The following is a 13,633-nucleotide window of genomic DNA, read 5'->3' on the forward strand; positions in this document are numbered from 1 at the left end:
GGAAACGAGGATTTGATTTGTCTGTAAATCTGATTTAGGTCATTTGTCAGTTAAGCTATGTTCTGTGGTCTCTGGCCATGGGAGAAAGGCATGACCCAGGTCAGCAAAGGAGCTGATGGTAACTGCATGAAAAGCAGTTGTGTGCGTGACCCTTTTTACCATACAAAGGACATACATGTTGCCCGGGCATGATATTTCATCATTGTGCCCCTTGTTGCTTTTTAAGAAAAGCTGAACAAAAGCCTTCAGGAGCCTGTTATCTTCAAAAGGTTTTTGCAATTCTTGTTTTCGTTCTTTTACGTAACATATGAAAGCAGCATATATATTTGTGTGCTGAACTCAGTAGACACGCTCTATACAGGATTAAAATCCACAGGCTAATCTTTCTTTGGTTTTGTTGATAAATTTAGTAATAAAATCGAGCAAGGCAAACTTGGTACTTTCTTGATACTTTCTTGTGATGCCGCTAGTATTGAACATATAACAAGGCAAGCGCTTCCTCCGCAAGAGTAAAAGGCACTTTAAGTAGACAGAAAAGCACAGGACTTAAAACGGTACGAATAAAAAAAAAACTTAAAGCACTTCTATCTGTCACAGTTCGCTTAGGTTTCTGATAAGATCAGAGGTAGGAATTAGTTCTCTGCTCACCCGTAAAAATCTTTTGGGAAAAAGTGAATGTGCCAGGTTGGAACTTCCCACTTAAGAACAAGCTGAGAAGTCTTTCATTCCTCTTCTATACTTTCTAAAAAAACCCACACAGGGCACAAGTAATGTTCATTCCCCAGGCAGGTAGCTGCTAGCTGGGAAGTGGTGCCTGACCTGATCCTGTGCTGCTGCCGGTGGGTGTGGGGGGGACCTCAGCATTTTGAGGGGCGCTAGAAGCAGGTGCTGGGACCCTGCACATTGCATACACAGCCTGCCTGTAAGTGGAGGGGGCCGTGCCAACGTTTGCTCTCCTGCTGCCCGAACCAGTGGCAGTAAGAGGGTCTGCGCTTCAGCTGCATTTCTCGCATGGAAATTGATTATTCATTCCATAATAGCGGAGTGGTGCACAAAGCCTTTTTGCAAAAGCCAAGTTTTGTTTGAGAATAAATGATAACCAAAGGAAATTGTGTTGGGGAAGCTGTAAGGAGATGATTAAGCTGTGGGTAGTAAGGCACCCTGGAGTATACAAGGTCTCAGGTTGTGGTTTTCTGTGGTGGTTTTTCCCCCCCAAATCAGTTGATGAGCAAGTGGTAAAATCAGCACTCACCTGGAGGTACAGCACACAAGCATTGCAGGAGTTGTGAAACTAAAAATGCCAGAGTTATATAAGAAAATACACCGATGAATTGCTAGATCACATTTATTTCTTGTGCTCCGTGGCCAGTTATGTGAAGTTGTCCTATCACGTGTACGTTTTCTGTAAGTTTAACACATTTCATAAGATGCTTCCACGCTTCCTTTGGGGACAACCCTCCATGTCAACACGTTCACTTTGTGGAGCTTTTACTACATACCCTGTGGTTCTGTAAACGCAAAATTGTGTTGCTGTGCAGATGTGCTTCTGTGTTACGGGTGCAGGCAGTATCAGGAGCACTCAGACATTGTTATTTATACATGTGCTAGAGAGCAGGATTTGCATCTGCAGAAGTCACGGAGAGAAGCGGGCTTTGTGGGCACAGAAGGGTTTTTTGGTTGGGTTTTTTTTTTTTATTTTACCCTAGATGTTGAGGCAGATGTAAATGCTACTCATCAGCCTATGTGTGTATTGAAATTGTGACCAGATACATCACAGAAAAACTGTCTTAGCAGGATGCTACCCTATATGGTGTTATAGCTGCCTGACAAAAAATATTTCACAGTGCATGAACTCACATATATTAAGTAATCATAAATAAATTACATATGCCCAGAATCATGAACAAAAAGCTTGCCTGTAGGTTTATTTATTGCTTTTTTTTCCCCATTAACTTTCCACTAAGGTTCCAATCTGACAGCTAGTCTGTGTTGGTCAGTGACCTATCTGCTGCCAGAAGCCACTGATGGTTTCTAAGGGTGCAGGAGCCATCCCATCCCCCTCTGCTATACATATACAGATGTATAGCAAGTGTCTGCTAGTGAGGTGCTGTGGCGTGTTACACATGGAAATTTGGGAGCAGCTCAATAGTAGAGGAGCGTAGTCTAACTGTTATTGCTGAAACAGTGGGGTAACTTCTGGTTTGCTTCCAGTGGTTTTAATGGATCAATAATGCTATATTGTTCACAGAAATTACCTTTTGGAAGAAGGTTGAGAAGGAAAAAGGCAAATCTTTCACAAATTTAGAGCTTGGATTTAGTCTGTGTTACTGCAAACATAAAACATTCGCAGCATGTTTTTACTGGGTCATTCTTGCACAGCCCATCTATTTAATTTCTCTCATTTTATTTTCCTTCTTTTCGGCTAAGGCATAAGCCTCATCCCTCCTTTCAGTGCCCTAGGAGAGAAAGCTCTGGCTTCAGCAGTGGGTGAGGACTGGTAACCAGCCCTGGCTGGGGGTGCACGTTGCCACCCTCGTGGGCTCTCCCCACTTTTTTTTTTTTTTTTTTTTTTTGTAAGGAGCTGAATTTGAATGCATTAACCATTTTCCCCAACAAACAGTAGGTTACACTTTCAAAATTACTTGTGTTTTTTACTTCCCATCCTCTTTGCCATCTGTCTGTAGATCTTAGTATGCAGTCTGTTAGGATTTGTCAATGAAGATTTTATTAAGATTTATTTAAAGTGGTGTTCAATCTTCCACTCTTTAATCCACGTTGGAAAAAAAAAAAAATTAAATAGTGAGAATCCGTAGCTGCTTTGTAACTAAATCACACTCACTTAACCCAGGAAAGAATGATTTCTAAAGAACTTCTGTCTCACAAGAGCTTAGTAGTTGTCTTGTTTATTATCTTGCTGTGGTTAAAATTGCCACAGTAGGGGGGGAAATGAAAAGAAAAATTGTTAATGCAGTTGTTTGTGTGGCTTGTCCTAGATATTATCGTTATCACTTTTTAATCTTTTCTTTTTTTCTAATGAGCAGAAGCAACTGTGAAATGAGAAAAATGCTGAAAACAAACAGTAAAACTATAAATAAAATGAATTCTTTTCATGTGATGCAAGTCAAGGGAAAAAAACCTAGCTCAATATGCTCTGGCTTCTTGACACTCAGGGTGTGATCAGAGATTACTTATCATCCACAGGAGAGTGGGAAGCAAGTTAATTAAAATTTTCCACCCTTTCACTGAATGAAATGTCTCCCAGTTTGAGACACGTTATTTGAACACTTCCTTTTCAGTAGAGCTCTGGCATGTACTTTCTACTTCTGGTGTTCAAATCCAATATTTACTAGCTAGAAAGAGCACTGGAATTTTCTTCTTACAGAACTTATGTTTCAAAACAGTATGTTTGAAATTTTATTTTCATTGTCTCTAATAATAATAGATAAAATATTTTTAATTATTGCATTAAACGTAAAATTAATACAATATGACTGTCTTCCTCTGGACCTGTCCCCCAGTGTATTGTTTGTTTAGAAGCATTTTTGCTTTGGAAAGTATTTAATATGGCACCAATTAAAGGTCTGTGTAACTGTGACTCCCGCTGGCACACAAATTCCAGTCGTGGGATGGGATTACCACCGATGATTCAGGATGGGGAGGGAGTAGCCATTTCTTGTGGTCTTAAAGAAAGCTTCAATTATCTGTATTTGCAAGTAAGGAGCTTGAAGCCCACATGAATTACACCTGTTGATTCAGGAGTGACTCCTTTCTCTTGTCTACCATCTCCAAACGCGGCCAATTATTAGGAGTAGATTTTTCCCCCAGGGACCTGGGGAAGAGGTGTGGTGTCTGACTCCAGAGAACCGTCGTGCAGAGTTAGAGCGAGCTCCTTAAAGAGCGTGTGGAGCTCAGAGGAGGTGTGCACCTCTGCGTAGTATAATGTATACGCTTTGTTCCTCCAAACAGCCGAACGAGCAGATTGTGCTGTCAAGTGCCAGCACATACAAAAAATAAGAGGTCACCTTTTTGTAATAGTTGCACAGCATTCTTTTGACAGTTTTTTACATTTTCAGATTTTTAAAAAAATAAATGATTCTTCAAGCCTCTAATTGACTTTAACCTTGAATTTATTTTTGGCTATCTTCACACTTTCGAATGTGCTTACCTGCTCTTTTCCTTTCTGCACCGTTGGGATTGTGAAATAAAACATCGTCTGCTGCAGATGATGCTTAATCCTGACAAGTCAGACAGGTCCAAAGCCAGCCTTGTCTCGCCACTCGGAGCCTGCAGGGACAGTGGGTTGTGGCTGGAGTGACAGCGTGTCCCTGAAACAATGGGGCTTCTGCAGCAGCCAAATGAGCTCTGTGTGGTATTGATGTCCTTCCTCGTTGCCGTAATCTCCTTCGGATTTTTGATGTTTGTTGTGCATCCTGATGGAAGAAGAAGGTTCTCCTTGCTAATTGCCAACCTTAGGCAATGAATTCAAAACAGAAATTCACTTTGCAATGTAAGATGTTGCTTGGGGCACAAACAAGGTCTGCTGTGCCAGTCTTTCCTGACCTGCTAGTCTTTCACCCTCAAATGAATGAGCTCTTTCTGGTCCCTTCACAAACCCTGTTTGATGGAGGGAATGTTTTGGTCAGATCCTTTTATGTGTTCTCCCAGGCATCTCGTGGTGGGCTTGCTGATGTTGGATGCTCTGACCTTATTCTTAATGCTCATGTTGGATATTTTCATCTTTATTTTTGGGAGGTGTTGTTGACCAATCTCGTAAATCTCAGTGTGTTATTGATGTGTTTTCTTGAGACATTAGCTCTTCAAGGCATGTCGATACGTCATAATTTTTGCATTACCCTTGGACACTCTATTGTAAAAACTGGAAGAGGGTGGAAATATCCAGCTTACAGAGGGAAATGTGAGCCTGAGGAGACTTGGAATCTACCACAATCACAGCTACAGGATAAGTTCTGATCGCTTCATGGTATTGCTCCCCTCTTGCAGGGCATCTCTTTCCTTTCCTGGAGTTAGAAGTTCTGGTCTCTACATGCTGATGTTGTAAAGCAGCAGTATCTCTGTAAATCCCTGAAAGCCTTTGTACAGAAACCAGAAGTAATGTTAGTAGACTGTTTTCTTGCATGCCCTTTCTGGAGTGGAGTTTTTAAACATTCTTCTTTTTAAGCAGGAGTGATACAGCTTCTTCAGCTGTTTGCATTTGTAGTCATGATCAGGTTTTTAATAGGTATAGTCAGGCAGCCATTCGGTTATGAAGATATCAAGTGACCTAAATTACAGTTGTTAGAAGAAAGGAATAGCTGAGATTGGAATTCACTAAAATACCTTGAAATGACTACAGCAGGATTTGGATTAGTTCTGATTAAATGACTATTTTATTACTGCAGGATAAATTGATTTTTTTTGGAGCTGCAAAACTATCGTGCCTTACCCAGTGTTGAGCTGTTAAAAGCTCTTTGCATGCACACAAAATCAGTGTGAGTGCCTGAGCTTTTTGGCAAATATAATTGTTATTCCAGTGGAATGTAGTTATATTTGTTGAGACTAGTAGTTGCCATTTGCCTGCTTTGTGTTTATTAAAATTAAAACCCAGTAAATATGCTCTAGCATCTATGCGTTAAATTACTGGAAGTCTTGACACCGCACTGCAGCAGTCTTTGTTGGAACCACCATTGGTTCCTTCTGTGTGAATTACAGGGTCTGACATTTAGTAGAAAGAAAATTAGCAAGGCTCTGCTGGGTAGATCTGCACCCGGAGCCAGGCTTCTGCACTCAAAGGCAATGCCTTTGGTCTCATCCACGGGTTTCCTAATTCAAAATAACATGGAAGTAAATGCCTGTTTGTGGGTGATAAAAGGAATGGACCTGTACTTATATTTTATTTTTGTTATTGTTGGCTGTTTTGCTTTTGGTCCAGCATAGTAGGGTAACCTGACATGTCAGTACAGATCCTCAGGGTTTGCTCTAGCCTAGACAAGAACAGAATCGAGCAAAGCAATGTTGTCGTTTTTTAACTACTTGAATATTTTTTTGCTTGGGAGGAGATAACTGGTAAAATACCATTCATTTGACCTGGTCAGATCTGGAATCAACTAAAGCTAGATGGATTACTCAGGCAGTGTAAAAACAAGATCACGGATGTTCTCCATTTTAAGCAAACTCATTTAACAGTTTGGGATGTATGGGGTGATTGGTCCTGTGTCTCATGTTTTTGAACGTTTTCCTTCCTGCCTCGCTGAACATACAAAATGACCCACTTCAGTACAAAACCCCGTTCTCCCTTCCAGAAAACACACACACATGTACATTTTTTTTTTTTCTTGTGAGGGTTTTTTTTTGTGTGTGTGTGTCAAACTGAATGTCACACTCCAAGTGACGATGCTAACTGTTGATTTTTCTTTCCTAGGGAGTTGAAGTGCAGACAGATTACGTTCCGCTGCTGAATTCCCTTGCCGTGTATGGCTGGCAGCTGACGTGCGTGCTTCCTACTCCGATTGTGAAGACAAACAGGTAGGGAGGGGGTGGGTGCTGCCTTTTTGGTCAGGGAAGTTGCTGTGCAAGCGATTCTCTGTGCAGTTAGTGTGGATTTTCATGCACGCGTGCAGTAGCTGCCCTTGCAAACCCTGCTGCAGCTGTGCTCTGAGTTTTCCGAGCATCGCAAGCCACATGTGGCAGGAAGCACATGACTGGCAGGCAAAACACTGCAAAGTGGCAGTGTGGTTTCTGCATGAATTTTCTGGCTATTGTCTTTGCCTCTCTCAAAAATCCTTGACTGTAAAATTCCTGCTGTGGATCACCTGGTAACTCCTCTTAGAGCGAACACAAAACGCGTGGTAATGTTTGGAGAGAAATGTTGCCTGTGTGAAGAAAAGTCATTTGATTCTTCATCAGTGTTTGTCTAATGCTGCTGAGACACACAGTCTAGCTGAGCAGATTGTGTGTGTCATTACTCTAGTAGCCTTGTTTGATAATCATTCTATGGTCTGCTTTGCTATTATTAATATTCTGAGGTTTTAAATATAAATGCAAGTCACTTAAAAATATTTTTCATAACTGTGGTGAAAAACAGTCATCCCACTTGTTAATCATGAAGATGGCGCTTTCTGAATTTTCACCGGTCGAGAATATATTTTTATATATATATAAGCATAATCAGTCATGATTTTTTTATCTTCAAAGAGTAAAAATATGCCCAGTTCTTTATGACATCTAGATGAAGACTACTCCTACACATAAAAACCTAAAATGTAAAGGCCATCTGTGCTGGGGGAAGAATGGTATTTAAGTTTTTCATATATGTTTAGCTATAGGAATGAATAGAAAATCACAATTATAATTTGTAAGCCCTGTCTCTTAAAGGTATCTGTGATTTTTTTTCCTCTCTTCTAGCTTTCTGTATCCCACTTATAAGTTCAGTAACAGAGGTCAGGCTGACGGGTCGGAAGGGCACCCACCCGACCTAACCGCTGGTGGTGTTGGGCTGTGCCTCCTGCCGTGCTGCAGGTCTGTAGGGAGCACCCAGCCCCATTCTGGATCAGTGCCCTGGCAGGGAGGGAGCACCCCAGTGTCACCGAGACGCTGCTATAGACAGGCACCAGGGTGCTTGGGTTTCTTGCTTTTTGTTCCAAACAATTTATTCTGTGTTTATACCCTAACGCTAAAATATTCAGCAAAAGTATGTCACAGGCTGACAGGCTCTGTCAGGCTGAACAGTTGCTCTTTTTTCCCCCCAGAACGCCAGGCTGCTCAAAGACACTGGGGACAGGCAGTGTTTAGGTCATTCTTCATTTTGCTCTTCTCTGACCTGCAGAAATAAATGACTGAGATGGATTTTCGCTTTGAATGATGCTGGATGTGAATTTAATTCATTCTCAGGAGTGTGCATTTGTTTCTTTTCAGGGAGGGGAATTTATCTACAAAGCAAATTGTATTTCTTCAGAGACCTTCTTTGCCCCAGAAAGCAAAGAAGAAGGAATCTAAGGTAAATAACCTTGAGTTCCTGGTTTCTTTGGTTTTTTTGTTGGTGAGATTACAATATTGCAATTGATTTCTTGTGGAAGTAAAAATGGCTTATTCAACATTTCAGTGATACAGTAGCAAGACACAAGGAATTGAAGTGTTCAAATGAAAGAAACACAGAATGCTGGTGTGATGTGAAAGCTCTCATATTTCACAACATTCTCTGTTGAGCCGATGGCAGCAGAAGAGATGTAGATTTCTCCCTACATAAATCAGCCATAAACCTTCATATGTGACTTAAAGTTCTCTGCCTAATGTTCACTGCCTGCAAGGTGGAACCAGTGTGGTTTTCTCTTACCTGTTGCCCGTCTTTTCTGTTTAAATTGCTCTCTCTTTCTTGCGATGTGTTTTGGTAGAGCCCAGCACAGTACAGGGCTGATCTTGGCTGGTGTTTCTCTCGGTTGTGTGAATGCGAATGAATTCTGCTAGAATTTAACCAAAAAAAAAAGCCTTCTGAATCCAGCTAAATTAGCTGAGAACATACCTGACAGCTAATGATGGATTTATGTGGATACACATACGTATTCCCATTTCCATTTTTTAAATGTGTAGCAATGGGAACTCCTGTCCAAACCTGTCACGCCGTACCACTGAGAGGGAAATACAAGGAGTGGAAACTGGGAAAGTGCTGACCTTCCTACTGTACCCGAATTTGCCTTGCCATTTCGGTGTGCGAGGGATCAGAAAAGCCAGGAAGTATGGAAAAGATCTCTGAAACCACATGGTGAAAAGGTTGCTAGTTAATACAGCACTAACGTGAGTGCTGGCTAGCCCAGCATCACCCGAAGGGGTGGTGACCTCAAGATCCCTGCAGAAGCTGAGCTGGGGTAGGAGATTGAGAACCCTAAGTGGAGCTGAGCACTAGGAGCATTTTACCCAACATTTGAGATAATTACCGATAGTTTTCATCTATAAAGCTCTCGCTATTTTGGAGCCCGGTTCTGTGAAAGTCATCTGTTAGATAGAGTGGAGACCAGGAGAGTATTTGAACTGACTGAAGTAGAAAAGAACCACTGGGAGCATAGCTATGATTTAGGATTTATCCTCTCTCATTAGCAAAGCTGAAGCCCAGAGTATTCTGTGAACATGTTACAAAGCCCATCTTTCTTGGTTTTTCTCTTTGTTTTCAGGTGATTCTAAGGATCTTGGGATTGAGGGCTGGAGTGCCTGTGTTTGGTCATTCTTTTCCTACCACTGTGTGTGGTTTTAATGGGGGAGGGGTGGGAACCCGTAAGAAATTGTATGTCTTCAAATAGAGAAATTAGTACGATACCGATTTCTTGTATTATAATAACAAATACATCCCATCCAGATGACTCAAAACTTTGTTTGAATTTTTTTCTTTTGGGGATATTAAAAATGTACTTAGCAATGTCTGGTTGACAAAACAAGGGATTTACTCATTGGCAGTATGAAATATACAGACATATTTAAGGACAAAAATCGCTACAGCAAGTTTTCAAACCAAAGGTCAAGGAAAAATGGGGTACATTGATTATAGTTAATTAACAAGACTGGTTCAACGTCTGTAAGTGGTGGTTGTGAGTCACATCAAAGACGCCAAACCTAGCATTTAAGTTGCTGAATATTCTGCACTTATGTCATCACAGGCTCTTGGGTTTTTTTTAACTTGTGATACGGTGTGTCTAAAATGTTTATAGATAACCCCTTGGAGGAGGGAAATAGGCTTATAAGATTAAAAGGACATTGCAGTGTTGGCAACTGATCCATCCTCTATTTATGCACACCGGCAAACTGCTGTTCATTTAGCGAAAGGAAACGCGCAAGGCGTGTTGCAACTTATTTTTTTGTCAGTAAGACAGAAGTACTTTTATTAGTGCAATATTCAGTCAGTGATAAGATAATCAGATGCATTCACTTTATGCAAAAGTGACGCTTATTTCAGCAGAAACTCTGTGCATTTTTGGTGAAATATAAATACCTGAGTAAGTATAGATACATTTGCATATACACACAGAGTCTCCTACAGTTTGATCTTTATCACATTTAGGGCCCTGATCTTACCTTCCGTTAAAGGGGAGCTGTGGGTGCCCAGCACTTCTGCAAATCAAAGAGGAAAATATTCAGGTGTCTCTGAATTTTGAGTAGTTGTGCCGTAGAACTGGGATGGTATCCTTCCTCTTTCTCTAAATTGTAATGATATTTAAGTGAAAGATAGCTTCCTGTAAGTAAAACCAAGAAGAATCTTGTGAAGGCCAGTTTCTTCTTTTTATTTTTCTTTTGCCATTAAGTTCTGGCTAGCAGAAGGAAAGAGCATTGCTCCATCTTTGTAATCTAATAAACTTAATAGGTTCTGAATGGCTTTTTGATTAAGTACCTAGATGAAAAATTTATGAACATGAGTCCTTCTTTGGACCAACCTCAGCTCAAACCTGGTTGCACTGGAGAAGTGGCTTTTGGACCACACCTGAATTTGCTGAACGTGCTGATGAGATTGTTGGTGCCATCCAAACCTGACCCCCTAACCAATCCCCGAGTTCCCATAGCACAGACACTGCTGATGAAATGGTTGTGCACGTTCACGTGTACTTGGAAAACCCGCGTAGGATGGCTCAGCAGTGGCTTGGAATGTGGTCTGGCTTTCCTTGGGAAGGTCCATCTATTTTTTGACAAATAGCACACAAATTTTGACAAATTAATGGCATATTTGTCAACTTTATATATGTTACACCTGTCGAGTCAGGTGTAACATATATATATATATAAATATAACGAGAATATTTCAAGGTAGTGCTAGGGTTTTTTGTTTGGGTTGGTTTTTTTTTTTGGTAACAGTAGTTAAAACAGTTTTTCTGAAAGGGCGGCTGTGGCAAGTGCTGCAAGAGGCAGCCTCGTGCTTTCTCATCAAAAAACACTTGTACAAATGGTTCAGAATGTTTTACTGTTTGGGTATAGTCTTGGATATGGTGCTAGTTCTGCTGCTGACCTGGTGAAAAACCTTGGAGTAATGCCGTAGGATTGCTTCTTCTGTCTGCGCTTGTGCAGCTTTGCGTATTCTTGCTTTCCACCCAGTGCAGGTTGGCTGCCAGGGTCTGTCGGCCTCAACAGACACAGCATGTGGAGAGGAACCCTCTAGGAACAGCAGAAGCAGGATGCATCACAGTCTCCTCTCTGTGTATTACATATATATGTGTAGGCACAAATGATCTTAAGCCATCTGATGTAGTCGTGTATTTATTTATTTTTTTTAACTTTAGGTCTTTTTGGTCAAACTACTCTTTAAATTAAAGCTAAATAATATAAACTTTTCTGCTCAGGAAAACAAATGTCCATGTGAGATTGTCTCTAATGGTCTTTAACCTTTGGATCTCTTATTCGTAGTTTCACTGGAGGTTCTCCAAAGAAGACATGCACAACAAACAAATAAAGAATTCCACAAAGGCTAAGTTAAGCACTAGGGAGAAGCAAGTGGCCGAGGAGAAGCAGGAATTTGAAGTCACAGAGAACACAAGAAACTTAGAAGCACAAATCTCAACAGCAGGCAAGCCTGATCCAGAACAGCAGCTAGATGCCGTCATAGACTTGGGAGATGAGGTAGCTGGGACCAACAACAGGGGTCCCCATCATGACGGGGTGTCAGAAGAAGCGTGTCCTGCCAGTTCCACCGATGACAATGAAACGCAGGTCTGCCTCAGCCAGAGTGCTTCTGGCTCCTGTGCAGACCAGGTAACAGAGGGGGGAGGCTGCGCACCAGGCTCGGATGGCTTTGGCTTCGATGGCAGTGATGGGGCAGGGCTGGACGTGGACTGTTCCTGTGAATAAGAGCTACAGTTCAAGAATCCTGTGAGTTGCTGATACTTTGCCAAGACAGAAGAACAGATTTTGCCAATCGCCATCGCTAACTCATTGCTCAATTCAGCATTTCTTTGGCATTGTACTTACTTTGGTCCTTAGCACACCGATACCTTGATGTTTTAAGTAACTACAGGGCCCGGGCTTTTTAACCCACAGAAATTAATTGCAGAATTCCGTCTGCTGTACAGAGTGGGAAATGCCCTATGCTATCTCCTAGAGCTACACCTGAAATTAAAAACTAGGGACAGAAAACATGCTTGGGTGTTTCTATGACCAACCTTCACCATCTAGGTTTGTGTCTAGGTCAGGGCAAACATTCCACTCGGTCAGATTTTACTCTGTAATACTTTCTTGTCCTTTTATCTTTGCTGGAGAAGTTATTGTGCCATATGTTATTTTGTCATTAAGCTTGTAGTGTCATGAAAATGGTATTTGGACTTAAACAGGCTGAAATTGGAAAGCTTAGATAAGGTGGCTTTTATCTGTATTTATCTCAAATAGCATACTTACTGATGGTATTCTCTTCTGAATTTTATTAACCCTTGCAGATCGTTAAGCAATAAGCAAATCGTGTACCTATTTTAGGCACACTGGGTAAACAAACGCCATGGTAAATTTGTGCGAGGCAGATGATTCCAATATAAAATGCAATTTCCTATTTGCTCGCATTTACGTTCTCTTTGCCAGTCAACAGTTAATCAACATTCAGGGGGGCTTCAGGAGGTAGAAAAATGGGAAACAAAAAAGCAGGTCAAATGTACTTCTTTCAGCGGCTATCTTCACTAAAATTGGAATTAGATGTTACCTCCTGACCCTTGCAGGTAATTTTGCACCACTTTCTCACTCTTATGAAATACATTGTGAGAAAGAACTGAAATGTACACAGGGGTCAGTGGCCAAAAAATGTCACTAAAAAACATTACAAAATGCAAATACCTTAATGGGGGGGAGGGGGTTTATATGAGTAACCATATTTTGGGACTGATACCTAACAGAATTCTGTAAAATTACCAACATTTCTATGTTTGGAGCTACATTAAAATATTTACAAGTGAATGTACATGTGTAATATAGTTTCTATGCAATGTTCTCCAAGTACATCAGTATTCTTAAAAATGTAGGAAATAGTGGTTTCTCTTTTCTTAACTTCCTTCATCCTTATTTAGAAGCAGTCAAGTCATCTGGTAACAAGGTAAGAAATACGTTCTAAATTCCTCTGCTTTTTTTTTTTTTTTTTGTAAAAAAGCAAGAGCTCTGTAAGTGATTTGCTGTTTTTTCCCTTGACTGATTTGTGCTTGATAATTTTCCTTAGTCTTCAAATCAAAATGCTGTACAAAGAACTATGCTCTGTGTCAAATGCGTTCCTAGAGTGGTTCAAAAGCATCTTCCACACCTAAAAATTATACAGTTGATAGAACATTGCAGAGAAGGGAAAAATCATATCACTTTGAATATTCATTAATTGGAACAGCACTCAAGTTTGAACCATTTGATTTCACACACACAAAGCACGGTGGTATTTTTTGATTGATTAAAGAGGATTTTTTATTTTAAATTCAGGGGTTTAACCACAGGGCTATAAGTAACTTCAATTTCTGGTGGTATTTTTCAGTTATTTCATTCTGTTTCTTGAGATTAGACTGGAGTTCCAATAGCCTCAAAAATAGGTTGTTTCAGTTGTTCTGCTTGAATACAAGGTCTCTGCTTTGTACAGTTTTAAGTACCTGTTTGCAAATTTTATCAGCGTAAGATCCTTCTAGTGATGGCTTCTATTTCAAGGACTTGA

At 40.7% G+C, this 13,633-nt stretch overlaps 1 protein-coding gene across 1 annotated transcript in view; it reads left to right on the top strand.

Moving 5' to 3' along the window:
- The window catches only part of RFTN1 (raftlin, lipid raft linker 1), a 95,388-nt gene extending 82,485 nt beyond the window's left edge, over nucleotides 1-12,903 (top strand). The window contains exons 8-10 of the mRNA XM_037384860.1: nucleotides 6,419-6,522; nucleotides 7,912-7,993; nucleotides 11,374-12,903. Of these exons, the coding sequence (XP_037240757.1) occupies nucleotides 6,419-6,522; nucleotides 7,912-7,993; nucleotides 11,374-11,814 (627 nt within the window). The 3' untranslated portion in view covers nucleotides 11,815-12,903. The remainder of the gene's footprint in view (nucleotides 1-6,418; nucleotides 6,523-7,911; nucleotides 7,994-11,373) is intronic.
- The last annotated feature ends 730 nt before the right edge of the window (nucleotides 12,904-13,633 follow it).

Source organism: Falco rusticolus, chromosome 4 (genome assembly GCF_015220075.1).
Source record: "Falco rusticolus isolate bFalRus1 chromosome 4, bFalRus1.pri, whole genome shotgun sequence".
NCBI classification, from domain to species: domain Eukaryota; kingdom Metazoa; phylum Chordata; class Aves; order Falconiformes; family Falconidae; genus Falco; species Falco rusticolus.